The following is a 26,709-nucleotide window of genomic DNA, read 5'->3' on the forward strand; positions in this document are numbered from 1 at the left end:
CAGCGCTCCAGGCCTCTCTGGGAGGGCTGCAGAGGGTCAGCTGGCAGGAAATACGGGGAAGAGAAAGAAGGAAACAGGACCAGGAAGAGAGACCGAGGTTCGGTTCAGAAAGAAGCGTCTCAGCGGCGGAAATGGGGAAGCGAGCCAGGCCGCGCGCCCTGGGGCTGGAGGCGCAGAGCCGGGCTGGACGGCCGTGCGGTTTTCTGCGGGAGACTGCCCGGAACAGCTAGGGATGGGGGCGGGGGCGGCACCCAGAGTAAAATGCCTGGGGATGAGGATCGCTGGCCACGTCGTGCCCAGTCCCCGCGGTGCCCATTCCTCCTGACCGCGCTGGGCTGGAGGGGCTTCTGCCCGCCTCTGGGAGGGCTCCGGCCTGTGGGAGCTGCCGCCCGCCGCCGCAGACCCTGGAGGCAGGACGGAGCCCCGGGGCTCGGCTGGCGGGGGCGCTCGATGTCCCGGGGCCACACGGACGCTCTGCGGCGGAGGACTGGACCGCGCTTACTCGGGGGCACGTGGGGGACGTCGGGGAGGGCCAGGAGGGAGGGTGGCCGCCAGAGGGGAAGGAGGGGCGCCGGGAGACGCGACTCCCGATGCTCACCGCGTGGGCGCCTCGCGGCAAGGCTGGGGCGCCAGCCCCCACCCCTACCCTCGCGGTCCCCTGCCCGGGCCCCGTCCCGGGCCCCCTGGCCTCTGCGGGGGACCGGGTCCTGCATCAGACCCCGTCCCGGCCCCGCCCCCGGCCCCGCCCCCGGCCCCGCCCCCGGCCCCGGCCCCGCCCCCCGGCCCCGCCTTACACCGGGGCCCCGCCCCCGGGCTTCGGCCCCGCCCCAGCCCCGGCGTGCCGTGCGCGGCGGCTGCGCCCCAGCGTTCGGGGGCGGGACTTCCGGCAGCGCCTGCGAGCGTCTTCCGGCCGCGCGAGAGGGTGGCCCGGCCGGCCTCCGGTACGTGAAGGTGAGCCCCGCGGCGGTCGGCCGGGTGGTGTCCGCGCCCCGCGCTCGGCGCCTGCTGCTCCTCCTCCTCGCGCGGCCTCCGTTCCGCGCCGCGAAGTGGGCTCGCGGGGGACGCGTGTGCGAGCAGGAGGCGCGGCGCGAGCGGGCGCGGGTGTGCGACGGAGCGGTGAGCGTGCGGGCTGCGGCGAGCGCGGGGGAGGCCGTGCGGGGCCTGCGGGCGGACCGCGCGAGAGCGCAGGTGCGGGAGGGGGGACCTGAGGAGAGACGAGTGTGCCCTGCGCGCTGGGCGTGAGCCGGAGTGAGCGGGTGCGAGCGTGCGGGTGTGAGCGGGTGTGTGCGAGCGTGCGGGGCCGGCGTGTGTGCGAGCGGGTGTGAGCGGGTGTGTGCGAGCGTGCGGGGCCGGTGCGAGCGGGTGTGAGCGGGTGTGTGCGAGCGTGCGGGGCCGGCGTGTGTGCGAGCGGGTGTGTGGGAGCGGGTGTGAGCGGGTGTGTGCGAGCGTGCGGGGCCGGCATGTGTGCGAGCGGGTGCGAGCGTGCGGGGCCGTGTGGGAGCTGGTGCGAGCGGGTGTGAGGGAGCGGGTGTGAGCGTGCGGGGCCGGTGCGAGCGGGTGTGAGCGGGTGTGTGTGAGCGTGCGGGGCCGGCGTGTGTGCGAGCGGGTGTGAGCGTGCGGGGCCGTGTGGGAGCTGGTGCGAGCGGGTGTGAGGGAGCGGGTGTGAGCGGGTGTGTGTGAGCATGCGGGGCCGGCGTGTGTGCGAGCGGGTGTGTGGGAGCGGGTGTGAGCGGGTGTGTGCGAGCGTGCGGGGCCGGCATGTGTGCGAGCGGGTGCGAGCGTGCGGGGCCGTGTGGGAGCTGGTGCGAGCGGGTGTGAGCGGGTGTGTGCGAGCGTGCGGGGCCGGCGTGTGCGAGCGGGTGCGAGCGTGCGGGGCCGGTGCGAGCGGGTGTGTGAGAGCGGGGGGCCCGGAGAGAACGGGCGTGAGAGCCGGTGTGTGCCAAACGGTGTGGGAGTGAGCGTGCGGCGGGAGGGTGACCAGCACCCTTGGTGTGCCTGGGCTGCTGAGCCAGGGCGTGGTGGCCACCCTGTCCCAGAGGCCACGCCGGGGTGCGGGGCAGGTGGCCCGTGCGGGTTGGGGGACACCGGGTGGGTCCCTCTGCGTTCGGCCACGCGCCTGGAAAGCCGTGGACACTGCGCTCTGGAAGGTGACTGGGCCCCTCGTTTGCGCAGAGCCAGGGGACAGCGGGTTGGTGGCAAAATGGACCCCGAGCCCCCTGCGGCGTCCGGTGTCCGTGGCTGTGTCGGGTGCGTGTAGCACGGGGCCGCGCCGCAGCTTCACTCCGGGCCGGACGCTCTCCGCTCCCTGGGCCCGGGCCTGGCACACCGCACCGGGGCACTGAGGGTCCCAGGGCCGTGCCCGTCCCGCCTCTCACGCTGCCCTGCCTGGCCAGAGCTGCTCGCCCCTCACGCGGGAGCACGGTCGGCTCCAGGTCGCGTGCGGCCGAGACCGCGCGGGATGGACCGCGGCTTGCGGCGGAATGGCCGGACTCTGTTGGCCAGACAGTGGCTCAGGTGCGCCGCGTGCTGGTGACACGCTCAGGGCACGGCGGCCAGCGTTTCTCACGCTGCGTCGGACAGAAGAGCCAGACCGGTCTGACGAGTAGAAGTCCAGTCCCTTTTTTTTCCTAAGATTTTATGTATTTACTTGACAGACGGAGATCACAGGTAGACAGAGAGAGAGGGGGAAGCAGGCTCCCTGCTGAGCAGAGAGCCCGATGCGGGGCTGGATCCCAGGACCCTGCGATCATGACCTGAGCGGAAGGTGGAGGCTTAACCCACTGAGCCGCCCAGGCCCCCCCCCCCCCCGCTTTTTTTTTTTTTAAGATGTATCCGTTTCGGGAGTGAGCCGGTGGCGGGGCGGGACCGGGAGAGAAGCGCAGTCCCCGCCGGGCACCGCGACCGGAGCTGAGAGCCGGCGCTGGACGCTCAGCCCGCGGAGCCACCCAGGCGCCCCTAGAAATCAGTTTCTTTAAAATGAGGCGAGGAAGATTCGCAGTGTTTCCCGAGCGGGGGCCGCTCTGGTGAGCGGCTTTCACGCGACACACGCCTGTGCACACATGCACACCTGTTCCGGCCCGTGACACACCGCTACTGTGGGTCTCACAGAGCGCTTGAAGGTTCCTGCAGTGACGTGCGGTCCTTGGTCCGCACACGCTGGCAGTCCTCCCAGGAGCTCGGGGGCCGCGGAACACGGGCTCTCCGTTGTTGGAGCAGATCGGAGACCCCTGCTTTCCAGGGCCCCTCTCGGGGACCCCAGACCTGAGCTGGTCCCTGACACCACACTCTGCGGGCCGTGCTGCCTGAGGGAGGTCACTGGTGTGCGTGGGGAGAACCGGCATGAGAGCTGGGGCTCTGCAGAGAGCACGGGAGAATTTGCCCTCGGGCCTCGGGAGGGATGGCCGCTGCCCACGGTGCTAGCAGGGGCCGTGGGAGGTGCCAGACAAGGCCTCGCGGCGACTTAGCCGCCCCCCCCCCCGCCCCCCGCACGTCCCAGCAGCTCACACAGTGTGTCCTCCCCACCACACGTCGGGCATTCGGTCTGGAAAGTGCGTGGCCGGTCAGGGAGAAGCCCAGCACTCACGCGCAGCGCACTCATGATAGCGTCGCGCCTCACGCCGGGGCTGGCCGCTGGGCGCAGTGGGTGGCAGTGCCAGTCCAGGCCTTGAGCTCAGTCTGGCTCTTTCCGTTGCTGCCTCCACTGTATACAGAGCCTGGCAGGGTCCATCTCCCTTCCCCCGGACCAGCTCCGTTTCTATCCTTTCCCTCTTCCCCACGGTGTGAAATAGGTCAAGGGGCAGGTGAGCCATAGGCAGAGGGGTCTCTAGGTGGGCGGGCGGTGAGTGGGGCGGCAGTTCTTGGACAGAGGACGTGGAGGCTACTGGAGCGCACCCCAGGCTACGAGGGATTGCTTGAGGACCACCGTACCGCTTGGTTTCTCGTACTTCCCATACTCAGTGACCCAGACCTCCACCCTGGAGCCGAGCCAGAGACTCAGGTCATGGAGTGGGCCCGGGGGGGGGCTGGGGTCAAAGGTGGGGGTGCCCGGCAGAGTAGGCCCTACTCCTCACACACACCGCCCCACTCCACGTGGCTCCTGCCGGCAGGTGCTCTTGTCCGGGGATGCACAGCTGTCCTCTCAGCCCCGCAGCCCCCCGTGCAAGCACCTGTGCTCAGGTGTCTTTCTGGCCTCCTGGTGGCCAGGCTTCCGAGAGTGAGCCCCTCACAGCTTGGCAGCCTCGGTGTCGGCCTAACCCAATGAGTTTTGGGCCACCTGCCCTCTGCTGTGGCTGAGCTGTGGTCACAAGATGGGAGGGGGCAGGGACTGTTGTCCTTGATGATTCTGATGCCAGGAAGTGTCAGAAGAGGAGCTGCCGGGCAGGGCGGGGGCAGCGGATGGCAGTCTGGGCCTGGGTCTTTGCTCCCCTCCCCACAGCCCCTTCAGAATTGCCTTTGCAGCTGTGTCCCTTCTGTCCTCCTGTGAAGCCCTTGGGCCAGCCTTTTGTGCCTCCCTGCCTCTTGGGGAGGGACCTCCAGGGCTCCTCACCCTGACCTCTGCTCTCCCAGGGCAAGTATGCCTTGCAGCTGCCCAGGGGGTCACGAAGCCGTGCAGCCTGTGCTGCTCCGCCAAGGGAAGTCGCTGAAGAGGAGGGTTTGGAGGAGGTAAACACAGCCCCGGCCAGGAGGTGGACGGGGGAGGGGATGGAGGGGGGTTGCTGCAGAAGGCCTGACTCTCAGCACATGACAGGGCGTACCCTGCCTGGGGCTCTGGTGACCCCATAGCCACTGCTCATCAGGAGGCTCTGCTGGCTCCCTGGGGCCTGTGGGGTCTCCTCTGGCTCTGCCACCAAGTGGCTCCTTAGCTGGTCCGGAGGGGGAGTCCAGCTGTGAGTCTCTGGACCCACACACTTGCACACCTCAGAGCCTCATTAAGACGACAACCAGCCTGGGCCTGCCTGTGACTCGACTGCCCTGGGAGTGAACCACAAGGAGGCAGAATGGCTGGGGGGTGGGGGTGGGGGGCTACAGAACCTGAAGGAACCGCAGGCTCTTCAAAGGCCGGAGCAGGAGAGCCAGAAAATACAGCTGAGCCAAAAAGATGCAGGGTTCTCCGCTGATAGCTTCCTCCTTTACTTTGTAGTATCGCCCTTTCTGTACTTTGCTTTGTAGGTGTGTATGCACACAGGAATTCTTAAATAAGACTGGGATCCTTTTGCATATGTGCGTTTCATAACATTTGCACCCACCAGTGCACTGTGCACCGAGCAGCCCAGTGCCTATCCGGACTCCGCGTACGAAAGCGTGGGTTACCCTGTTTAGGTAGTGCCGTGATGAACCACCTCTGTTCCCCACAGAAGCGCAGGAGTCCCCCAGACTCTAATTTGTGAAAGGAAATGTATTGGAAAGTATATTTATGACTAGATTGTCATCCAAAAGGTGTGTGCAAATTTGGCGTGAGTTGTTGCTGCCCCAGGTCCACACTGTTAGCACCGTCATCTCTGGTGCTCACCAGCACTGGGTGTCCGCTCCTTCCTTCAATCGCTGGTGAAGCGGAGGTGCTGTTTCTGGGGCTTAGTGCCTCTCTGTGTAGTCCAGGAGATCTCTGTATATTCCAGGGCGTCTCTGCCTATGCCAGAGGATCTCTGTGTGTTCCAGGGGATCTCTGCCTATGCCAGAGGATCTCTGCGTATTCCCGGGGATCTCTGTGTACTGCAGGGGATCTCTGCCTATGCCAGAGCGTCTCTGCCTAATCCAGGGGATCTCTGTGTGCTCCAGGGGATCTCTGCCTATGCCAGAGGATCTCTGCGTATTCCCGGGGATCTCTGTGTGTTCCAGGATGTCTCTGTGTGTTCTGGGGGATCTCTGTGTGTTCCAGGGGATCTCTGTGTAGTCCAGGGGATCTCCGCGTATTCCAGGGCGTCTCTGCCTAATCCAGGGGATCTCCGCGTGTTCCGAGGGATCTCTGCCTATGCCAGAGCGTCTCTGCCTATTCCAGGGGATCTCTGTGTGTTCCAGGGGATCTCTGCCTATGCCAGAGGATCTCTGCGTATTCTGGGCCACCTCTCTGTAGTCCAGGGGATCTCCGCGTATTCCAGAGCGTCTCTGCCTAATCCAGGGGATCTCTGTGTGTTCCAGGATGTCTCTGCGTATTCTGGGGGATCTCTGCGTGTTCCAGGGGATCTCTGCATAGTCCAGGGGATCTCCCTGTATTCCAGGGCGTCTCTGCCTAATCCAGGGGATCTCCGCGTGTTCTAGGGGATCTCTGCCTATTCCGGAGGATCTCTGCCTATTCCAGGGGATCTCTGTGTGTACCAGGGGATCTCTGCCTATTGCAGAGCGTCTCTGCCTAATCCAGGGGATCTCCGTGTGTTCTAGGGGATCTCTGCCTATTCCGAAGGATCTCTGCCTATTCCAGGGGATCTCTGTGTGTACCAGGGGATCTCTGCCTATTGCAGAGCGTCTCTGCCTAATCCAGGGGATCTCTGTGTAATCCAGGAGATCTCTGCCTATTCCGGAGGATCTCTGTGTATTCCAGGGCGCCTCTCTGTAGTCCAGGGGATCTCCACGTATTCCAGAGCGTCTCTGCCTAATCCAGGGGATCTCTGCGTGTTCCAGGATGTCTCTGTGTATTCTGGGGGATCTCTGCGTGTTCCGGGGGATCTCCGCATAGTCCAGAGGATTTCCGTATATTCCAGGGCGTCTCTGTCTATTCCAGGGGATCTCTGCGTATTCCAAGGCGTCTCTGTGTATTCCAGGGGATCTCTGTGTGTTCTGGGGCATCTCTACCTATTCCAGGGTGTCTCTGTGTTACTGGCATCTCTGTGTCTGGGGCATGTATAACGTGGGGTACTTCTGCATTATGGGTCATCTCTATGTTACAATGTGTCTGTATTACACAGTATCTCTATTATGGGGTATCTGTATTGCGGGGTTTGCCTGGCTTTACAGGGTATCTGTGATTGCATGTCTGTATGGGGTACCTGTGTGTTAGGCAGTTTGAGGTTCTGTGTAGTAAGAGGTATGACTGCACCTCTTTGTTTCCTATATTTTTGCAGTGGGGCATTTTTTTTATTGGAGTATCTTTTTTCTTTTTTGTATAAGATTTTATTTATTTATTTATTTGGCAGCGACATAGTAGGCAGAGTGGCAGGCAGAGGGAAAGGGAGAAGCAGGCTCTCCATCAAGGAGGGAGCCCAGTATGGGGCTCGATCCCACGACCCTGGATTGTGATCCGTGCCGAAGGCAGCTGCTTAACTGACTGAGCCACCCAGGCGCCCCTTATTGGAGCCTCTTGTTCTTTTTCTTTCTTTCTTTTTTTTTTTTTTTTTAACATTTTATTTATTTATTTGACAGAGAGAGAGAGATCACAAGTAGGCAGAGAGAGATCACAAGTGGGCAGAGAGGCAGGCAGAGAGAGAGCGGGAAGCAGGCTCCCTGCTGAGCAGAGCCTGATGTGGGGCTCGGTCCCAGGACCCTGAGATCATGACCCGAGCTGAAGGCAGAGGCTTTAACCCACTGAGCCACCCAGGCGCCCCTTATTCTTTCTTTCTTTTTTTTTTTTTTTAATAAATATTTTATTTATTTATTTGACAGAGACAGTGAGAGAGGGAACACAAGCAGGGGGAGTGGGAGAGGGAAACACAGACTTCCCGCCAAGCAGAGAGCCTGATGTAGGGCTCAATCCCAGGACGCCGGGATCATGACCTGAGCGGAAGGCAGACACCCAGCGACTGAGCCCCCCAGGCAATCCGACTCTTTTTCTTGATTTGTAAGAGTTCTTTGCTCTTTATGGCTAGATAATGGGTAGGAATGCTTTGTGAAGTACTTTCTAATTTTTTTTTTTTCTGGCTTATTCTTTAAATTTGCTTTTTTGTTTCCTAAATTAAAGTGTCACTTTTTTATTTTTTAAAGATTTTATTTATTTATTTGACAGCGCACAAGCAGGGGGAGCAGCAGGCAGAGGGAGAGGTAGAATCAGGCTCCCCCCCCCCACCAGCAGGGAGTCCGATGCGGGGCTTGATCCCAGGATCATGACCTGAGCCAAAGGTAGCTGCTTACCAACTGAGCCACCCAGGCGCCCTTAAAGTGTCACGTTTCTTTCTTTTTCTCTTTTTTTTCTTGCTTTCATAGGATTTTATTTACTTATTTGAGAAGAGAGCACAAGCGGGGTGAGGGGCAGAGGGAGAGGGAGAAGCAGACCGGCCACCGAGCAGGGAGCCCAGCGCAAGGCTGGGTCCCAGGACCCCGAGAGCATGACCTGAACTGAAGGCAGAGGCTTTAGCGACTAAGCCGCCCAGGTGCCCCTAAAGTGTTACATTTCTGTTGTAACATGTTGAATTCCGTTGGCATGTTCTTTCCTAACCTGCACGCCGCCGGCGGACTTGGAAGCGCCTTCTCCCCGAGTGTCCGGACGAGGACACCCGTGTTTTCTTCACGGCCTCCCTGTGGCTCTGCTCTTACACTTAAGCCCTCCCGTAGCCTGGATTTCTTTGGGTTGGTGGGAGACAGCCGCCGTTTTCGCAGATGGCACCCATGGTCAGGGCAGCCCGGAGGCAGCGGGGAAGGTTTTCGGACTAGCAGCAGGGAGACCCCTTTCTGGGCATCTGAAGAACAAGGGGCCGAGCAGTGCCGGGGGCTGGGCAGGCTGCTCGGGCTAGCCCTGGGTGGGGCTCTGTCCCAGGACCAGTGCCCAGGCCAGTGCCACAAGGACCCAGGCCCTATGAGGGGCTTATTTGGCAGAGGGGACACCGCACACTGCTGGTGGTCACGTGTGCTCTGCTGTCCCCGCAGCCCCCGGCCCCTGCGGTTGGAGCGCACTGTGGCGCTCCCGCCATGAGGACACTGCTCAGCGTGCTGTGGCTCGCTCTGGCCTGCAGCCCCGTCCGCACTACTCTGTCAAAGTCAGATGCCGGAAAGGCCGCCTCGAAGACGCTGCTGGAGAAGGTAGGCGTGTTCCGGAGGCTGGCTTCTTCCTGTCGCCTGGAGTCGTGTGTCGAGGCCTGTGATGCTGGACTCTGTGGGCCCAGAGCCTAGGGCCTTGGCCTCCTTGGGCCGCCGGCCGGTACTGCCCCAGGCTCTGGCTGATGGCCTGAGGGGGAGCAGTTTCTGGCGATGGGGCTGAGGGTGTGCCGGCCCTCGCTAGCCCAGAGTCAGCCTTCACCCTGCCTCTGCTGCTTCCCGCGGCCGCGCTCTCATCCTGCGCTGTGGAGTTCTGTCACATGTGCGGCAGTCAGGGGATCCCTCGAGACACTCGCTACGCCTTTGTGCCGTTTTGCTGGCATAGGAGAGTGAGTCCTTAGGGACTGTCAGCTTCCTCAAGGGCGGGTCTTTCCCTGTGGGCTCCGGTCAGCGGCACCGTGTGGGTCCCGGGACACAGTGCCTGCCTGATCAGAGGACCGTTACTCAAGGTCCTGTGGCCTGCCTGTGGACGGCAGGCCCTGACCGCTTAGTCCTTTTACTTTTATCTCAGACTCAGTTTTCAGAGAAGCCTGTCCAAGACCGGGGTCTGGTGGTGACAGACCTTAGGGCTGAGGATGTCGTTCTGGAGCATCGTAGCTACTGCTCAGCCAAGGCCCGGGAGAGGCACTTTGCCGGGGATGTCCTGGGCTACGTCACTCCAGTAAGCCGGGCCCTGGGGCGGATAGGGAGGTTCCGAGGGCAAGGTGGCCACTGGAGTCCACCTTCCAGGGCTGCTGCCGTGCAGGGGCATGGGGAAAGAATGATCGAACAAGTGACAGCCATCCCATGGGTTTTCTGGGGACTTGTCTTGCATGGCACAGGTGGGCCTGTGGTGTCCCGGTTCAGAGGTGTCTCTAGGGCCCTCTGTCCACAGCTGCAAGCACACTCACCTGTTCTCCATTTCCTGCCAGTGGAACAGCCATGGCTATGATGTTGCAAAGGTCTTCGGGGGCAAGTTCACACAGATCTCGCCCGTGTGGCTGCAGCTGAAGCGGCGGGGTCGGGAGATGTTCGAGGTCACGGGCCTTCATGACGTGGACCAAGGTTCTCGCGTTGCTGCTCATCTGTGCTGGTCCTGAGGGCTCAGAGGGTGTGAGTGCATGTCCGCCTGTGTGAGTGTGAGGGTGTGACTCTGTGTGGGGCTGTGTGTATAGCTGAGTGTGTGTGCAGGCGCGTGAGACTGTCGGCCATTGGCCCAAACTCTGTCCCCTCTGGCGGTTTGTGCGCAGGGTCCAGGGAGGAGGTGTCGGGGAGGGCCCAGCTGTCTTGGCGGCCCCCTCTGTGAGCACCCAAGTCCACATAGCTGTTCCCTCTGCAGTTTGAAGAGGGGAGGGTTAGCTAGTTGTGGTGCTCCAAGACCTGAAGCCATCCCTTGATGCTGGGAGAGCCGTGTCGGAGGACACAGGCTGGGCAGCACTGGGACCCGGCCCTCAGGCACCCTTTAGCTCCAAGAAACTGCCCCAGCCCCCTTGGAGGCCACCTTTGTCTAGATGTGGCCAGTGCCACCACTTTGTCTCGGGTGGCCCAGAGGTCTGACCTGCCCTGGCTGGTCCGCAGGGGGAGGAGAGGGGAGGGGAGGAGGAGGACGGGAAGAGGAGGAGGGGCTAGACCCACGGAGTCTCTCCTGCCGCCTCCCTCTTCAGGCCCATTGCAGGTGCCCCAGCGTTCTCTCCCTCGGGAGGGGCTGCGTCTTCCTGCGCCCCTGCTTTGACTCTCCTCTCCTCGTCCCCCAGGGTGGATGCGAGCGGTCAGGAAGCAGGCCAAGGGCTTACGGATAGGTAAGTGCGGTGGGCCTGGGCTGTCAGGGCATCCAGCCCTTAAGCCACACGCTGTGAGGTAGAGGCCCTGGCAGGACCAGGCTGAGAGTGATGCCAGCCCTACCTGCCCAGTCCCGGGGCTCACAGCTGGCAAGGGTGTTCCCAGAGCACAGTGGGATTAGCGGGGTCTGGGGATTGGAGCAAGCGAACAGGTGACAGCTGCACAGGAGGAGCCAAGCGGGGTGGGGCCGGCTGGGGACTGATCCGGGTGGAGGACAGTCCGGAAGGAGCCAGGCAGTGAGGAGCTGGGAAGCTGGGGTCTGGGCATTCAGAAACTTGGCGTGTGCAGGGAGAGGGGGTCGGCATTACCCGATGCCCCCCCCCCCCGGCCAGGTCACATGGGTGCTCAGCTGTGTGGTCATTCTGCTGTGGTGGCCAGGGGCTACCCTGAGGGCAGGGCCAGGTACAGAGGGGTCACTTTCCCTGTGTGGGTCTGTTCCCCCAAGTGCCCCGACTCCTGTTTGAGGACTGGACTCATGAGGACTTCCGGCATGTCTTGGACAGCGAGGACGAGATAGAAGAGCTTGGCAAGACCATGGTCCAGGTGGCCAAGGTGAGGCCTGGCACTGCATGGGCTTCCTCTTGGCCACAGAGGTCCTCTGGGCTAGGGAGGCCTCCCTTGGGAGATACCTGGCTGCCCACTGCCCTCCAGGCCCCCAGGGGTTGGGGTTGGAGAGACACATGCGTGAACAGGACACACGAGGCTGAGCCCTTCTGCTCCCGGCTCCTGTGGGGACCCCCACTCTGCCCCCTTCAAAGAGGGACTTCGGGGCCTGCCGTGACCTCCCCGATGTGTGGTGGCGGCTCTGTGACCTTCCCACCCACCCCTCCGAGCTATTGGACCCTCTTCAGCTGCCCTGTGCCTTTCAGAGCCAGCACTTTGACGGCTTCGTGGTGGAGGTCTGGAACCAGCTGCTGAGCCGGAAGCACGTGTGAGTGGGCTGTGGGCTCTTCCTGGCCCCTGGCGTGCTGGAGGAGGCTGAAGGAAGGACTGAGGGAGTATGGTCGTGGGGAGGGCCTCGTCCGCCACCCCGGGCAGGGACGGCACCCCAGAAGCAGTCAAGGGCCAGCGTCTGGCCCTCACCACGCTGCATGGATGGGGAAGGGGGCGTGATAAGCGTCCCCCAGGGATGCCTGGGGGGGAGACCGGCCCAGGTGGTAACAGCAAGGGTAGACTGGGACGTGAGCAGGAGCTCATCTGCCGAGAAGAGGTCCGCAGAGTGCGGCTACGGAGTCATCTAGGACGAGAGCAGCCGCCCAGGCCCGCAGGCTCTGCGTGCTCCCCTCACAGTGGCACCCACACCGCCTGTGACCAGAGTGACCAGGCAGAGTGGGAGTGGTCAGGTGTTGCCTGCAGTGGCCACCCCCCATTTCCATCAGGGTCATAGGGTCAGCCCCACAAAGGACGGGGGTTGTCGAGCTCTCCTGTGCGGGCCGCTTTGGATGTTTGCACAGCAGAGCAGTGGTGTAACCTGCACGGGGCCGGGGGCAGCAGAGGCTGGCGGCCAGCTACCCCTGGCTCTGGAACAGCCATCCCCTTGCTCTTCTGCCTGGAGAAGTCTCAGCTCAAAGCCTGAGCCGCTGCCCCACCTTGCTTCTCCCTAGCAGGGGGCCCTGGGCTCGGGCGGCCCCCCCTTTCTGCCGTGCAGCTGCCGGCCATTCTCTGCCCACTCAGGGGCGGCGTCGGAGAGCCGCTGAAGGCGTGCCGTTGGCTCTCGCCTCTGCCTGGGGCCCGGCAGGCCTGGGGGCTCCCTGCCCAGGGTTGGAGGAGCAGGCCTGGCTGGGCAGCTGTGGCTCCCACCACACTTGGGCCCGAGTCCGTAGCCCCGGGAAGGCCCTGAGGACCAGTTTGTGGGGGAGGGTGGGTAGAGATAACGTGAGCCAAGTTGAGGGGCTTCCCGTGTTTGTCGGCAGCCGGCATAGGGCCGGTGTGCACGGGGTCCTGGCTCAGCCGAGAGACCCTCACCTCTCCTCCCAGGCAGCAGCCCTGACAGGGTGACCTTGCAGAACCTTCTGGAGGTGGAGCTAGAGCCCTTTCCCTGCAGCTTCTCACCAGGCAGCTTGATTCTGCCCGCTCACCGCAGGGGTGGACACCTGAGCCGCAGCTAGGATGGAGCAGGCACGTGGGACGGGCGGGCCGGCCGGGCGGGCAGGCCAGGTGGAGTGGGGCGGAGAGCAGCCGGCGGAGCAGATGGCTCGGGCCACGCTGCTGCCTGGGAGCCATCTCCCAGGACGGGAGGGGCCAGGCTGCAGTGAGGCATGATGGGAATAGTTCACGAGGCCGTCCCCACCTGTCACCCTCTTCGGGGCGTCTGACGAGGTGTCCGAGGGCACCATTTCCTTCTGGAGAGGTCAGCCCGGAAAGGCCGTTGTGGGCAAATGCTGTGGGGCACATAGCCTGTGCGGTGTGGTGGGGACGACGGCACAGTGCTGCCTGGACTCCAGGGTCCAGCGTCCTCCGGCCTCCCTCCCACGCAAGTCCTCTGGGGAGGAGCAGGTGGTCTGAGCAGCTGGAGCAGGCAGGGCGGGCGCCAGCGAGTGGCCTGGTCCCCACCATGCACGCCCAGGGCACACGGGTGACCCTGGATTCGCAGCTGGTGAGTGCCACCCCCGGTGCACAATACCAGCCTTCCCTTCACAGAGATGCAGTCCCAGGGCCGTCTGGAAACCTAGGAAAGCTGCTGACGGTGCTGTAGACACCGTGACAGCTGTTGGCAGCATGGGTGGGCACGTGCCCTGCAAGGTCCTGACCGGGGCCCAGGCCGCCTCGTTGCAGGAGAGACTCCCCCCGCGCCAGGCCCCACTCCTGCTGAGCCACGCTCCCACGGTCGGGACCCGGCCCGTGCTCGTCCAGACAGCCGGGGCCGGACCTGGACCCTGCGCATGTTTGTGGGGCCTTGAGGTGGGCACTGGGCCCTGTGCCCTGGCTGTGCAAGGGTAGCCAGGACAACACCCCCCATCCCTGCCAGTGAGCATCCCGCTGCCCCAGCCCCTCTGATTGGCCCCGTGCGTGGGCACTGGACTCACTGTGCTCTGCAGACTGGGCCCAGGCCGGACAGCCCAGGAGCAGCTTGGCTGCCTGCCTGCAGGGCTCCTGGGTGCCTGTCCCTTGATGGGCCTTGCTGCATGACCTGAGGGGGTGGGGTGGAGCCGGGTTAGTTTCCATTCCACTGGCCATACCTGGTGTGCCTCTAGGGGCCAGAGGAGCCCATGACTGCAGCTCCCTCTGTCCCCCACCTGGTGGCCCACTTCCTATTGAGACATGTCCAGGCCCAAGTGGAGAGTCGCACCTGCTGCCCACCCATGGGTGTTCCTTCTGTGTGTCGCAGGGCCGAGGATACCCCCCACCCTAAGACTGAGACAGACGGCTGTGTCTGGGTCTTCCAGGCTCGGGGGTGGCCACAAGAAGGGACTGGGGAGTTGCGGCCAGTGCTCTGGGGCGCTGGGCTAGGACTCCACCTCAGCACAAGGCCTGGTTGGTGCAGCTGCCCTTGCTTTTCTGATCCCGAGGCACCTCGCAGGTGCTCTGTGACACCCAGTAGGTCAAGTGGTGTTTCGTGGCCTAGACTGACCCAGTCACCAGCAAGTCAGCACCCAGGACACCTGTAGGTCCTTCCTCACCCCTGGGCCAGGCTATGTGTCTGGGAGAGTCCAAAGGTGGTGAGATGCTGCCCAGACGCCCCTTTTTCCCCCATGCTATTCTGAGGGTGACCCTGAGCAAGGAAGGACAGGAACCAGCCACATTCTGAGCAGGCCCAGTTTGGGGGAGGGTGGCCCCTGCGGGAACTGCCAGGCCTCCTTGAGCGTCTGCATGGTGCAGGGCCACACTGGAGCCCTCCAGGATGCTAAGTGCCCATACAGGGGCGCCGGCCCCATAGCAGGTCAGGCTCAGGCCCCTTGGCTTCCTGTCCCTGATCTCTGGGTTCTTCGCAGGGCTCTCATCCACATGCTCACCCACCTGGCCGAGGCCCTGCACCAGGCTCGGCTGCTGGCTGTCCTGGTCATCCCACCGGCGGTCGCGCCCGGGTAAGTACCAGGCTTGCTGGGGGCAGGCCGCTCCTTCCTGGTCGGTGGCAGAGTGGGGTGGGTAGATGCCGTGGCGCTGGGGACCCGCGTCAGCCACAGCGGCATGTCCTTGCACAGCCGCAGCGGAAGGCTGCGCCCGTCCCCCCAAGCATTGGGAGACGTTAGAGGTTCTTAAATTTGAAGGGCCACGTCTTTTAGACACTTCCACTCACTCTCAGGTGCAGTCCTGGACCTTGCCCACGACATAGGTCCTTGGGCGGTCGGGGCCATGTGGTCACCCGGCCGCCTTCCCCAGCCCAGCTGTTCACCCTTCTGGACCCCAGGGGACAGGGAGGCTGAGCAGGCCAGGCCCTAGTTGTTGGAGCCATGTCCCCTCTCCCCAGGACGTCACCTGGTGCCCGGCACCACGGATGCTCCAGCTCTGTCATGAGGACCGGGGCAGACCCGGGGTCCAGGGGCATTGTTGGGGAGCTGGCCACAGAGGTCTGGGTGGGACCAGCTGGGGGCTCTGTTTGGCCTTTGCTAGCCTGGCGCCGTGGCCCACAGGTACCTGCTGCTGGCCCACCGCTGGCCCGGGAGGAAGCAGCTGGCCCCCCATCGAGTGGCCACAGGGTGGTGTGCTGAGTGGGGGAGCCGCACGGGGGTGCCTCGGGGGCCTGGGATGTCTAGCCGCGGTTCAGAGCCCAGCGGGCTCGCGGATGCGCCAGTTTCCGCACGGAGCCTGCAGGTCACTCCAGCGGCTACAATAGCTGCTCCCTGGGACAGCCCCGGCCTGGCCTTCATGCCCCACAGTCCCCACCATGTGCCACCAGAGGCTGTGGACTGTGCTCCCCTGTGCCCTTTGCATTACTAGGGTATCGCTCTGCTAGCGGAGTCTCCTCCCCGCGCTGTCAAGGTCCTCAGTCCACACCTGTGTCCCCAGGCCGGCAGCTCCCTCCTAGAGCCGGGCGGGCGCCGCTCAGCCCAGGAGGGAGCGCGGCCAGGGCCCCATCTGTCTGTCCTTCATGCTGCACGTACAGACGTCGGTGTGCATGTTGGTGAATGTGTGTGGGCTGCGCGTGTCCTGAGGCTCTGGTGGGGCCTGCTGCTCCCGGGGCAGGGGCTCTTGTGGCTGCCTGAAGTTGGAGCTCAGGCTGGGCCTGGAAGAGGAGCTTTCCTCTGTGAAGGCCGAGGGACAGGCCCTCTAGAGCCTGTGGGCTTGGCTACAGCACTTGGTGCCCATTTCCCGGGTCTCTCAGATTCTGTGGGTGGCTCGGGGAGCGGAGCCGGCTTGGCCTTATTGTTTACAGCCAGGAGCCACCCGTGGGATGGGTGCAGGGGGCACCGTCCTCAGAGGCAGGGCCGGAGTGCCCACCTGCAGCGCTCTCCACAGAGCCTAGCGGCTTCTGGCACGGGCACAGGGCAGGGGTGCGGAGGATGCGCTGAAGAGTCGGGGTGGTGACGGGTTAGCCGCCCCTCGGGGCCACCCCCCTGGGCCTGGCCTGGAAGGGCAGGAGGACTGCGGTGGGGTGCATCCATGCCCAGGGGTTCTTACTCTGAGCTCCTGGCACCGAGGCAGGAAGTAGCCCGCCCCTCACTCTTCAGCCACCAAGGGCACATACATGCGCCGTGCTAAGGCAGCTGAGGGGGGGATCTTGGGCGGACCATGGCCAGTGTGGTCAGGGCTGAGGGTGGGGCTTTCAGGTGTGATGGGCGCCCCTCCTGGCCACCTGGGTGTGCACTGTCCCAGCTGTAAGCCAGCCCAGTGTTTCCCCGAGGCTCTGGCTGGTGGTGGCCCACAGGGGCTCATCGCACGGACGTCAGGGACCCCATACACACTTGCTGACAGCTCCCCAGCAGGCCCAACAAATCCCGCGTCCTGGCATTTTCTGTGGCAGGATGTCATCGTGTAGTGGGACGCCATCGTCCCGTTGTCCACCTCCCGAAGGCCTGCTAGTTCGGGCAGCCGTGCTGACTTCGAGCCCGCCTGTGGGGTCGCAACCATGCCCCGTGGAGCTGCTACCCTAGAGCCGTCACTCATCTGTGAGCTCCTGGTGGAGGAGGAGCCGAAGGCTTGGGTGGCCCCCCAGGCCTGTGGGGAGCAGATAGGGAGAGTGTGGGCGGTGACCCCTGCCTTCCACACACCATCTGTCAGGTGCCCAGCAGGGCTGTTGTGGGGGCCGCCCTGTGGCTAGTGGCAGAGCCCAGTGGCCACACACAGAACCTACACTGACCCCAAGGAGGACTGGGTGCCAGAGAGCTGGTCGGGGGTAGGACTTGGGGGTTACCACCAATAGGTGACCCCTCTCTGGTGTCTGGGGGCAGATAGAGGAGAAGGGGGCAGCGTCGAGCTACAAGCATGCGGCCAGGGGAGCAGGGAGATGGGGCAGGGTCCTCCCTGGGGAAGAGATCGGTCGGCACCATGGGAAGTGGGGTCCCCTGGGGTGCCTGAGTGGCTCAGTGTGTTAAGCCTCTGCCTTCAGCTCAGGTCATGATCCCACAAGCCCCGCATCGGGCTCTCCGCTCAGCAAGGAGCCTGTTTCCTCCTGTCTCTCTGTCTGCCTCTCAGCCTGCTTGTGATCTCTGTTTGTCAAATAAATAAACTCTTCAAAAACAGAAATGGGGTCCCCGGCAGGTTGGGGTGACTGCAGCAGTGGGGCCGAGGGCAGACATGGCCGGTCAGGGTGACGGAGGAGGGAGGTCCCCGTGTGGGGTGAAGCAGGAGGGGCTGATGGCAGAGCGTTTGGGAGTCCTGGGGAGGGCAGCAGCTGTGGAGGCGCACAGGCTGGGAGCTGCAGGAGGAAGTTAAGGGGAAGACAGACCCCAAGGGGGTGGCAGTGGCTGCAGGGCCCCACCCTGCCCAGGCCAGCCAGCTCGGTGAGCAGGAGGAACCATCTGGACGGGAGGCAGGGAGGGCCGGGACGGAGAGAAAGCCTTTGCGTGAGCGCCAGCACTCGGCTCGATCTGGTGGCCTTCTCAGCCCATCCCTGCTCTTGGAGTGTGGCCCTGACTTGGCTGCGGGCAGGACCCTTGAACTGAGTGACGAGTCACTTTCCGGGGAAAGTGACCTGCAGCCCTCCGCCAGTGGAGGGAGGGAGGGGCGTGGTCTGGGAGCCCCCGCAGCCGGCTTGCCCGGGCCTTGGGTGGCTCAGGTGCCCGCTGGAGGTGGGGCCGGCCGGGCTGTGAGCGATGGGCGGTGGAGGACGCACGACTCTTGTCGCAGGACCGAGCAGCGGGGCGCGTTCACACACAAGGAGTTTGAGCAGCTGGCCCCGGTGCTGGACGGCTTCAGCCTCATGACCTACGACTACCCCACAGCACAGCAGTGAGTGTGTGCGCCAAGGGCCCCGTGGGTTTTGTGCCTTGGGACAGAGATGCTCACCTCTGGGGCCTGGACACCGGACAGGCAGAGGGGGCAAGGCCTGGTTGGCCAGCAGCGAGCGTGGGGCCGTGCTGCTGTCAGCTCCCGTCTCCAGGGACGCGGGGGGCCTGCTCCCTTTTCCTCTGAAGCCCACAGTTGCCTCTGCACTGAGCAGCTTTCACATTCTCGGGGCATGTGAGGGGAGAGGACAGCTCTCATGGGAACACCATCGTGGGGTGTCCATCTGCGCCAGCAGAGTGGCCGCTGGCACTGGGCCTGCCTTGTTGCTAAGGAGAAGCTGCTCCTCTGGGTGGGGTCCCTGCCTCCAAGGGAGCCCGGGGCACGGGTGGAGTCACGGTGCTGTCCGCCCGGAGGCCTGGGTCCAGCTGGAAGGTGCTGCCGGAGGCCTGCTGTCCGCTGCCTTCCTTCCCCCCGTGCGGCCCGCTGCGCCAGCCTGGGGTGCCCACAGGACGTGGCGGGAGGCCTCTGCCTGCAGCTGAAACCCACTCCTCCCTCCCCCCCACAGGCCTGGCCCCAATGCACCATTGTCCTGGGTTCGAGCCTGCGTCCAGGTCCTGGACCCCAAGTCCAAGTGGCGCAGCAAGATCCTCCTGGGGCTCAACCTCTATGGCATGGACTATGCAGCCTCCAGGGACACACGCGAGCCTGTCATCGGGGCCAGGTGAGCCCAGCGTCCCCATGATGTGGCACGACCCTCATTCCTATGGGTCTGCGAGTCTCCCGGGGGTGGTGGCTTAGAGCTGGGGAGGGGCCGGGCAGGGTCTGAGCCTGTCGGGTTGGGGGGCACTGTCCTAGCACTGCCGCCAGGACACCCCTTGACCCCTTGAGGTGGCGCCCTGTCCACAGGCAGGCAGACCGCCTGCCCAGTGCGAGAGGCAGGCAGGCCTGGCCCAGGAGGCCCTCCGTTCGGGCGCACACCCACTCCGTGTGGGGTCATCTCCTGCCCAGGGCCCCCTCGTGGCTCTTCCCTCCCTTCTGCTGGTGGCAGTTCTGTCAGCCGCATCCGGCGCTGGTTGTTTGGAAGGTGCTTGTCCGGGGCGTGTGGCCCCAGGCTGTCTCGTCCCTGTCTTCCTGCCACAGCTGTCCGGCGACACGGCGCCAGGCACACTTTGGTGGCCGTCCTGTCACGTTTTCCTTTCTGGGTTTTGCACTCGGTTTGCATTGAGTTTTGGGACCCGTGCGTTTATACTTTTAATGAAATTTGGGGAAATTTTGGCCAGTTTCTTCCAGTTCTTTTTTCTGTCCCGTTTTCCCTCTCCTTCGGGCTCTCCAATCCGCGCGTCAGGTCGGTCGCTGGCACGCGCGGCGTTTCCTCTCTCGCTCGCTGTTCGCTGCTGTTCCGTGCCCGCGGCTCGCGCGCTGTCCCTCGCTGCCTTTCCCGCTCCCGTGCTGTGGGCTCCCGTCCAGAGGTCCGTGCTGGGTGGCCGGCTGGGTCCCCCGCTCCTCGCGCGTGTGGGCTGGGCCGCAGCAGCCGCGCTCGGAGTCCGGCCGCCCCGGGTCCGGTCTGCCGGCGCTCCTCTCCCGTGCTCCTGGCTGGCCGTTGCCCTGCGGACCTGTGCTCCTGGGGTGGGCTCTTCATTTGAGGCGTCCGGACGCTGTGCGGGCTGGCCGCTCTTCATTTGAGGCGCCGTCCCGTCGGCGCGGACAGGGTCACGCTGCGGCCTGGGGGCCTGCCTGTCGCACCTGCTGTCCTTGCCGGCGCTTTCTCTGTGGGTCACCTGCAGGCCTGCCTCGGCCAGGGATCCGGCGTGTCATCCTGGGCCGGGGGCTGACTGCTCAGTGTGCTGCCCCACCAGGCCTGTGTACGCCTGTCCGGACCTGTTGTCAGTGGAGACCCTCCAGCAGTTTCCGAGGGCGGAAGCTGTTCGGTTGGCCCTTGGCTAGACTCGCGTTCTGAGGGGCTGCTCCTAGCCACCTACCCTGGTTGGGGCAGGGGGGGCTTCCCTGTTTCCTCCAGGCCCCTCCTGCTCTGAGGGCTTGGCTTCCAGGACAAGGAAGAATGCCCGTGGTGGGGGGGCCACGACCACCTCTCACTTCGGCTGTCCCTTCCGTTGGGGGGACATCAGGATCTGCTCTGCTCTGTGGCGGGGACGGGCTGGTGGTGGCCCCACCAGGACCACGTCCTGTGTCTGCACAGCTGATGCTGGGGTCCAGTGCAGGCCTGTAGTGCCCACCCCTCACCTGCCCCTGGCGCCGGGCGCACTCTGTCTGAACGAGGACCTGCCCTCTGCTGGGAAGGGCCTGGGGAGGTGGCGTGGCGGAAACAGCAGGAGCCGGGACAGGAGGCCAAGGACTGGCTCCTCAGCTGCTGGGGGCTGAGGTGGTGCCTGGCCAGTTGGCAGGGACGCCGCCCCATCTCTCCGAGGCAGACTGCGGTTCTCGGCACCGGGCCGCCCCGTCCCCGAGAGCACCCTGCTCCTCTTCATCTGTCCTGGCCGGAGCTGCTCTGTGCTCCTCCTGCGCTGCCCCTCCCCCATGGCAGCCCCGCACTGATGGGATTGCTGAGAAAGTTCTAGAAGTACTGCTGGGGCCCTGCTCTGCCTGGTGTCCCTCACCCAGGTGCCTGGCTCATGGAGGCAGTGGCAGAGCCGTGTCCAGAGCTTGGGCTCCCAGCACCAGTCCCCAGGCCTTCAGGGAGCCTCGCAACCCTGTGTACCGACCGGGCGACTGGGCGTAGGATCCTGCATGTGAGGCCAGAGGACCCCAGTGCCCCCTGCCTACCCCTGCTCCAGCCTCGGGCTCTGCTGGCCCAGGTCTGTGCAGCCAGGAGGCGGAAGCCCTGTGGTGCTCAGACCGCCTGCACTCCCGTACCAACACTGCAGACCCTCACTGTCCCCAGTCCCGGAGACTGGAAGTCCCAGAGGCAGGAGCTGGCAGGACGCTCGGCTCCCCCCGAGGCCTCTCTCCTGGGGTGCGGATGGCCGCACTCTCCCTGGGTCCTCATGAGGTGGTCCCTCCGTGCAGGTCTGGGTCCTGATCCCCTCTTCCTGTAAGGACCCCGGTCACATGGGATCAGGGCCACCCCAGGGACCCCGTGTCCCCTCCAGCACCTCTGTGGAGGCCCCAGCTCCAGATGCGGCCCCATCCTGGGGTGCTGGGGGTCAGGACTCCAGCGTGGGAATCTGGGGGACGCAGTTCAGCCCTGCCACCACCTCTGGGGGGAGAGTCACCGTATTCACTTGGGGTGGGCCCACAGTAGTACGTGGCGTGGATCCTCAGGCTTGTTAACCCCCAGTCTAGCCGTGAGTCCCACACCCACCACCTGCCCTCAGACTTGCGGGACTTCTGGCTGCGCCCCCATCCTGCCCCTCACCCCCTTCTGAGATGTCCCCCACTCGGGCTGCAGCCCACTCCCCTGCGGGCAGGAGGCCGAGGAGGGGACGGCATGGCTCCGGCCTGAGGGCAGCGGGTTGGTCGGAGGCTGGTCTGCGGGCCCAGAGGATAGGACTGGGCCGTGTGTCGGGGATAAACACGGGCCGCCCTGACCAGTCAGGCAGGAGGCCACCACCCAGCCTCCGCATCCCCCTGGCGAGCAGATGGCAGCTCAGCAGGGCCTCCCGTGTGTCCGAGTGGGCACAGTGCTGAGCTGGCAGGGCAGCGGCCCATGCATTTCAAGGGCGCGTGGAGGTCAAGCCCCTTGTCCCACTTCAGCCCTGACTTTTGGGTGTGTCCCATAGAGAGGGGCTGAGGGACCTTGGGTGGCGGTGACAGGCCTGTGGCCAGCAGGCAGGGGCAATACTGTTGCCTCTGGGCATTGCATGCTGACCGACCTGAGGGTTTTGAAGCAGGCAAGGGGTCACGTCTGCTTCTCGGGAGGGCCGTGGCGGCAGGCTGCCCCAGAGTCCCTCCGCCCCAGGCCTCTGCCTGCCTCACTTTAGAATGGGGCCGGGCCTGGTGCCCTGAGACCAGGCAAGAGACTGTGGTCCTGCTGGTGGCTCCCGGGTCCTCCTCGTCCCCCGCCTCGTCCCCCTCCTCGACCCCCCTCCTCGACCCCTCTCCCCGTTTCTCCCCTTGTCCCCTCACAGCCCCCGGGTGATCACAGGCTGCAGGGCAGAGGGGGCTGACGCCGCAGGCTTTACCTGGTCTTTTATCTGCCTGGGTGGTGGGATCCAGGTGGATACAAGTGTCCTTCGTCCCCAGGGATGTTTGAGGGAAGGAGCAGGTGCCCCCAGGGGGCCCACCTCCTGCTTCACTTCCCCCCTCCCCTGGGAGTCCCCCTCTGGATCCTGCTAGACCGGGGGCCGCACCCTCCACGGTGGGCAGGAGAGGCCATGGTGGGGGGAGTGCCTGGGGGGCTGGCTTCTGAGCCCTGTGAGGAGCCCCCAGGGTCCCAGGAAGGGCTTCTCCCTGGTCCAGTGGCAAACAGGGCTGTAGTTCCAACAAGGGACCCTTGAGCCTCGAGCCCCAGATGAAGTGTGGAGGGGCAGACACATGGCCCTCAGTGTGGTCACTCCCCACAGCCCCCCATGCAGTCAGATTCACGTTTAGGGGGCCTTTGCCAAAGCGGGGTCTCAAGCAGAGCATGTTCCTGGCACAGCACCTTCTCTAGGCCTCGCGGCACGGTGAGCTGGCCCGGTGGAAGGCACACGGGGCTGCTGGGGATCAGGAGTGGTGTCCCCTGCCTCCGCAACAGGGGAGTCGAGCCCAGGGCGGGCATCACACCCCCCACCCCAGGTCCGTCTGGGGTGAGAGCTACAGTCCAGACAAGGACCACAGCTCCTGGTGAGAACAAAGGGCACAGAGTGGGGTGATGGCGGCTGGCCCCCCCAGTGTGGGCTGAGCACTCTCCCTACACCCGCATGAGCCCCTCTGCACCTGAGTGCCTCCCACCGATGTAACAGCAACAGGGAGCTGCTCCTCGGCCCCTGTGGGTCTGTCTCCACCTCCTTTGCCCACAGCCTGATTCTTCCGGGCAGTCCTCCTGGCCTGCGAAGGGGCCTGACCGGGGTGCCCCTCTCAGGACCACACCTCTTTGATCTGGGAGCCACATGTTAGAGCTCAGCTCAGCAAGGCTCTGGATTGAGGCTGGGGGGGGTGGGGGGGGCCCTGGTCGGGCACCCTAGAAAGGCAGTTCACCAGGAGACACACTCTGGCCAGCCCCCGCAGGAACCTGCAGTGATGCACCCTGTTCCCCACGCAGCTGATGATGGGCCAGGTGTGGGGTGCTGGGGGGCCCCGCAGTCACTCAGGCTCACCAGCTCTGCACCAGGAGCAGCCGGGGCGCCTGTTTCAGGGTCGTCTGCCATCCCTGTCTTGGCCTCTCCGACGCTGAGCCCTGGGCGTATTGCGGCAGGTGTCCCCCGTCCCTTCCAGGGAGTGTGGGACCAGCCACTTCACCATCTGCTCGGCCCCAGACAGAGCCAGGAGCCTGTGGTGGGGGCAGGAGGCCAGCTCCCTCAGGCCTGGCCTGTGGCCTCCTGGCCTCTGCCAGCCGGGCCTGGGTTCTGTGACTGCCAAGGGAGCCTCAGGGACCGTGGTCTGCAGTGCCTGAGCGACCCTCCCAACTTACTAGTCTCTGCTGGCCACCCCCAGACAACACACAGGCCTGTCATGACCATGGCCAGGCTCCTCTGTGTGGCCTGGTCAGTCTCCAGCTTTGGGGATTCTGGGCAGCTGTGAAGCCCCCGGAGGTGGTGTGGATCTAGGTACTGATCTGTAGAGCCCCGTGCCTGCCAAGTCCTGCCCAAGAGGCCGTCCTGCTTCGCCGGCGGGCCGAGATGTTCCGTAGGGCCTAGCCAGCCCCACGAGATCCCCCGCACCAGTCCAGGTGGACACCTGTTCTGAAGCTTTGGGGCCTGCAGCCCCCACCCGGTGGGGCCTCTCCTGCCCCTGCCCGGGGATCCCTCCAGGACCCCAGGGAAAGGCAGCCCCACCTGGACCACAGCCAGATGGGTCCCTAACGGGCAGGTTGTACTTGGCAGTCTCCTTGAGATCCAGGGCTCCAGAGCGTCTCGGGCACTCAGGGGCTTGGGGATGGACACTTCCCGGCAAGGCCAGTCCCTGTGGCCTGACAGCAGTGCTGGGAATCCCACTCCTCCTGGTCAAGGACAGCAGGTCTGTGCAAAGGCCCCATGGGCGGGGAGCTGTAGGGTGGAGCTCGCAGGCAGGCTGCTGGGTCCCCATCGCCATGCCCCATCTCACTCCAGCAGCCCCTGGGCGACCTCCCTGGGCTGCTTCTTGGGTCTGAGTTCCCAGGGCCCCGGGCCTTGCTTTGGTCTTCGTCACCCTTTCTTTTGCTGGGTCCTGCCGCCCAGCAGCGTGCTCTCGTCTTGGTCCTGGGCCTCCTCGTGCACCTTGCTTGGAGGGTGCCCATCCTCACGGCCTGGCTCCCCGGATGCCTTCTGCTGTGCCCTGCCCATGAGGGGCAGCCCTGGGGGAGCCCCGCTGCCTGTCAGGGGGCCCTGCAGGCCAGGGTCCTCATGTCACCCAAGACGTGACTGGCCCGGAACCCACTGAACTTCTAGCGTGGGCCTACATCAGGGAGACCCTGCGCTCCCCACCCCCAGCCTGAGAAGACTGTCGCACGGCCTTTGGGGAGGTGGGGTCGGGACCGCTCCGAGGGGGCTCTGGGTTGGCAGGGCCTGGGGTGCGGTGGCTCTGGCTGCGGCAGGACTGGCAACAAGGAGAGGCCACTGGGCATGTGGGTTCTATCCTCTGTGTTTGTCAGGCCCTGGGACCCCTGGCCAGTGGGAGGTCAGGAATCTGGGCTGGCGGGGACCTGAGGTCGGGGTGCAGGCAGGTCTGCAGGCCAGCTCGGCTGCGGTCCAGCATGGACGGCTTAGACTTGGCCCAGCCTGTCGCGTGCCTCCGGTCTCGTGGGGGCAGGGGTCCCAGCGTGGCGTGCAGGGAGACCTCAGGCCCTGCTACAGCAGGTGAGAAGCCGCAGGCTAGTTTCCTTTGGAGCCGAGGGGCCCCTGCACCCTTCTCTCCCTCCCTGGCTGGGGCGGGTCTTGCACACGCGCATCCTGATTCTGTCTGGCCTCGTGGTACTTTCCAATCTGAGGCCTTGTCACGGCGGGGGAGGCGTCCTTCACACCCACAGACTCAGCGTGGCCAAGCCCGCCAGGCAGGCCCGTTCCGTGCCTTCCTTTGTGCGGCTGGCACCTCCGATTCTGTAGTTTCCTCACCCAAAGAGAAGCCCTGAGCCCTCTTAGCAGCAGTGCCCTGGATGACTGGGGAGCACAGCCGCGTTCTCCTGTGACACTCAGCAGTCCCACGAGCGCCAGCTCTGCCCCCAAACGCACATGCCCTCACTCTGTGCACACGGACACTCGTGGGGCAGATCGAGGACACAGCCGGAGGCCCAGTCGGGACGCCCAGCGCCTGGGTGCCGTCGCACACTTGCTGTGCAGCCCCAGGTGCCGCCGGGCCCGGGCCCGCATCTCAGCAGCCGTCGGTCGCCATCTCGTCCTTCCCCTGCCCCCGAGGGAGGACTCGGCCCCCAGCCCACGCGGGCCCAGGGCTGCGGGGCCCAGGCGCTGTCCTGTGCTCCCGTGTCGGGGGTGCACACGTGACCCTCCCACAGTGGGGGTGCTGCGGGCGCCGCCTACACCGACCGGGGTCCTAGCCGCCGCGTCCTGCTGCCTGCCTGTGACAGCCCCAGTTGGCGTGGCCCCTTCAGGTGTCCGGGCGGTCTCCAGGACGCCCACACCCATGTCGCGGCCCCCCCCAGGTACATCCAGATGCTGAAGGACCACAGGCCCCGGATCACATGGGACAGCCAGGCAGCAGAGCATTTCTTCGAGTACAAGAAGTGAGTGTCCGGCTGGAGACCCTAGGTGAGGGGTGCGCCTGCCCAGGCTGGCCAAGGGCTCCGGGGCCAGCAGCCGGAGCACCACCTCCCGAGGGCTGCGTGGCCCGAGCAGTGGGACCCGTGGAGGGCCCTTCCCTGCGGGATGCAGAGACCTCTGCTGGAAGGGGAGGCGGGGCCGGCTCCCCCTTCCCCTGGGGATGGGGGTGGTGGGAGGAGCAGAAGGCGCAGGAGGCCCAAGGCCCATCTTCTTCTGCAGAAGCCGCGGTGGGAGGCACGTGGTCTTCTACCCAACTCTGAAGGTATGCGTGGGCCGGCCTCGATGCTGGGGGTGGGCAGCAGGTGTAGCCCCTCCCACAATGACCCTTGCCCTCAGCAAGGCCGGGTGGGGGGCGGGAGGGTGGGTGGGGAGGCCTGGCTGACGCTCCCTGTGGTGGCAGTCTGTGCAGGCGCGGCTGGAGCTGGCCCGGGAGCTGGGCGTCGGCGTGTCCATGTGGGAGCTGGGCCAGGGCCTGGACTACTTCTACGACCTGCTCTAGGCCTGGCCGTGAGCAGACGTAGGCTTCCCCAGCGACACAGTGACCGGTTCACACGCGAAATACAGACTCGTCTCGGTTTTCCGTTCGGTGTCTGCTGCAGTCCTCGAGCGGTGGCCGAGGGGTCCTGGGAGCCAGGCCTCTTCTCCGGCGGTGTGCGGAGGGGCCGTCCGGCAGTGCTGCCCAGAGGACGCGGGCCCCTCCCACGCAGCCCTCACTGCGCCCGGGCCGGCTCTCTCCGCTGTGGACCCCCGGGCCGTG

At 64.9% G+C, this 26,709-nt stretch overlaps 1 protein-coding gene across 6 annotated transcripts; it reads left to right on the forward strand.

The window, feature by feature from the left end:
• Nucleotides 1–26,531, forward strand: CHID1 (chitinase domain containing 1). 6 transcript variants are annotated; one of them, XM_032358383.1, is made up of 13 exons: nt 1–97; nt 8,791–8,943; nt 9,470–9,619; nt 9,870–10,002; nt 10,692–10,736; nt 11,222–11,328; nt 11,646–11,707; nt 14,709–14,801; nt 18,004–18,105; nt 18,668–18,823; nt 25,835–25,915; nt 26,172–26,214; nt 26,353–26,531. In XM_032358383.1, the coding sequence occupies exons 2-13, from the start codon at nt 8,833–8,835 to the stop codon at nt 26,449–26,451; spliced, it is 1,182 nt and encodes a 393-aa protein (XP_032214274.1). In that variant the 5' UTR covers nt 1–97; nt 8,791–8,832; the 3' UTR covers nt 26,452–26,531. The 6 variants fall into 6 exon arrangements, 5 of the variants coding, with proteins under 5 accessions (XP_032214274.1, XP_032214270.1, XP_032214272.1 ...); XR_004289197.1 differs by lacking the exon at nt 1–97 and adding an exon at nt 104–271 and having other exon boundaries at nt 25,835–25,940; nt 26,353–26,404; XM_032358379.1 differs by lacking the exon at nt 1–97 and adding an exon at nt 104–271.
• The last annotated feature ends 178 nt before the right edge of the window (nt 26,532–26,709 follow it).

Source organism: Mustela erminea, chromosome 9 (genome assembly GCF_009829155.1).
Source record: "Mustela erminea isolate mMusErm1 chromosome 9, mMusErm1.Pri, whole genome shotgun sequence".
NCBI lineage: Eukaryota > Metazoa > Chordata > Mammalia > Carnivora > Mustelidae > Mustela > Mustela erminea.

What these genes read in the sequence shown, in the direction of transcription:
- CHID1 (XM_032358379.1), top strand. Translation starts at nt 233, where the DNA reads ATGGGGGCGGGGGCGGCACCCAGAGTAAAATGCCTGGGG. An exon ending in CCTTCATGACGTGGACCAAG is followed by an intron (nt 10,003 to 10,691) that starts GTTCTCGCGTTG and finishes CTCGTCCCCCAG; the next exon opens with GGTGGATGCGAGCGGTCAGG. An exon ending in GACTACCCCACAGCACAGCA is followed by an intron (nt 18,106 to 18,667) that starts GTGAGTGTGTGC and finishes TCCCCCCCACAG; the next exon opens with GCCTGGCCCCAATGCACCAT.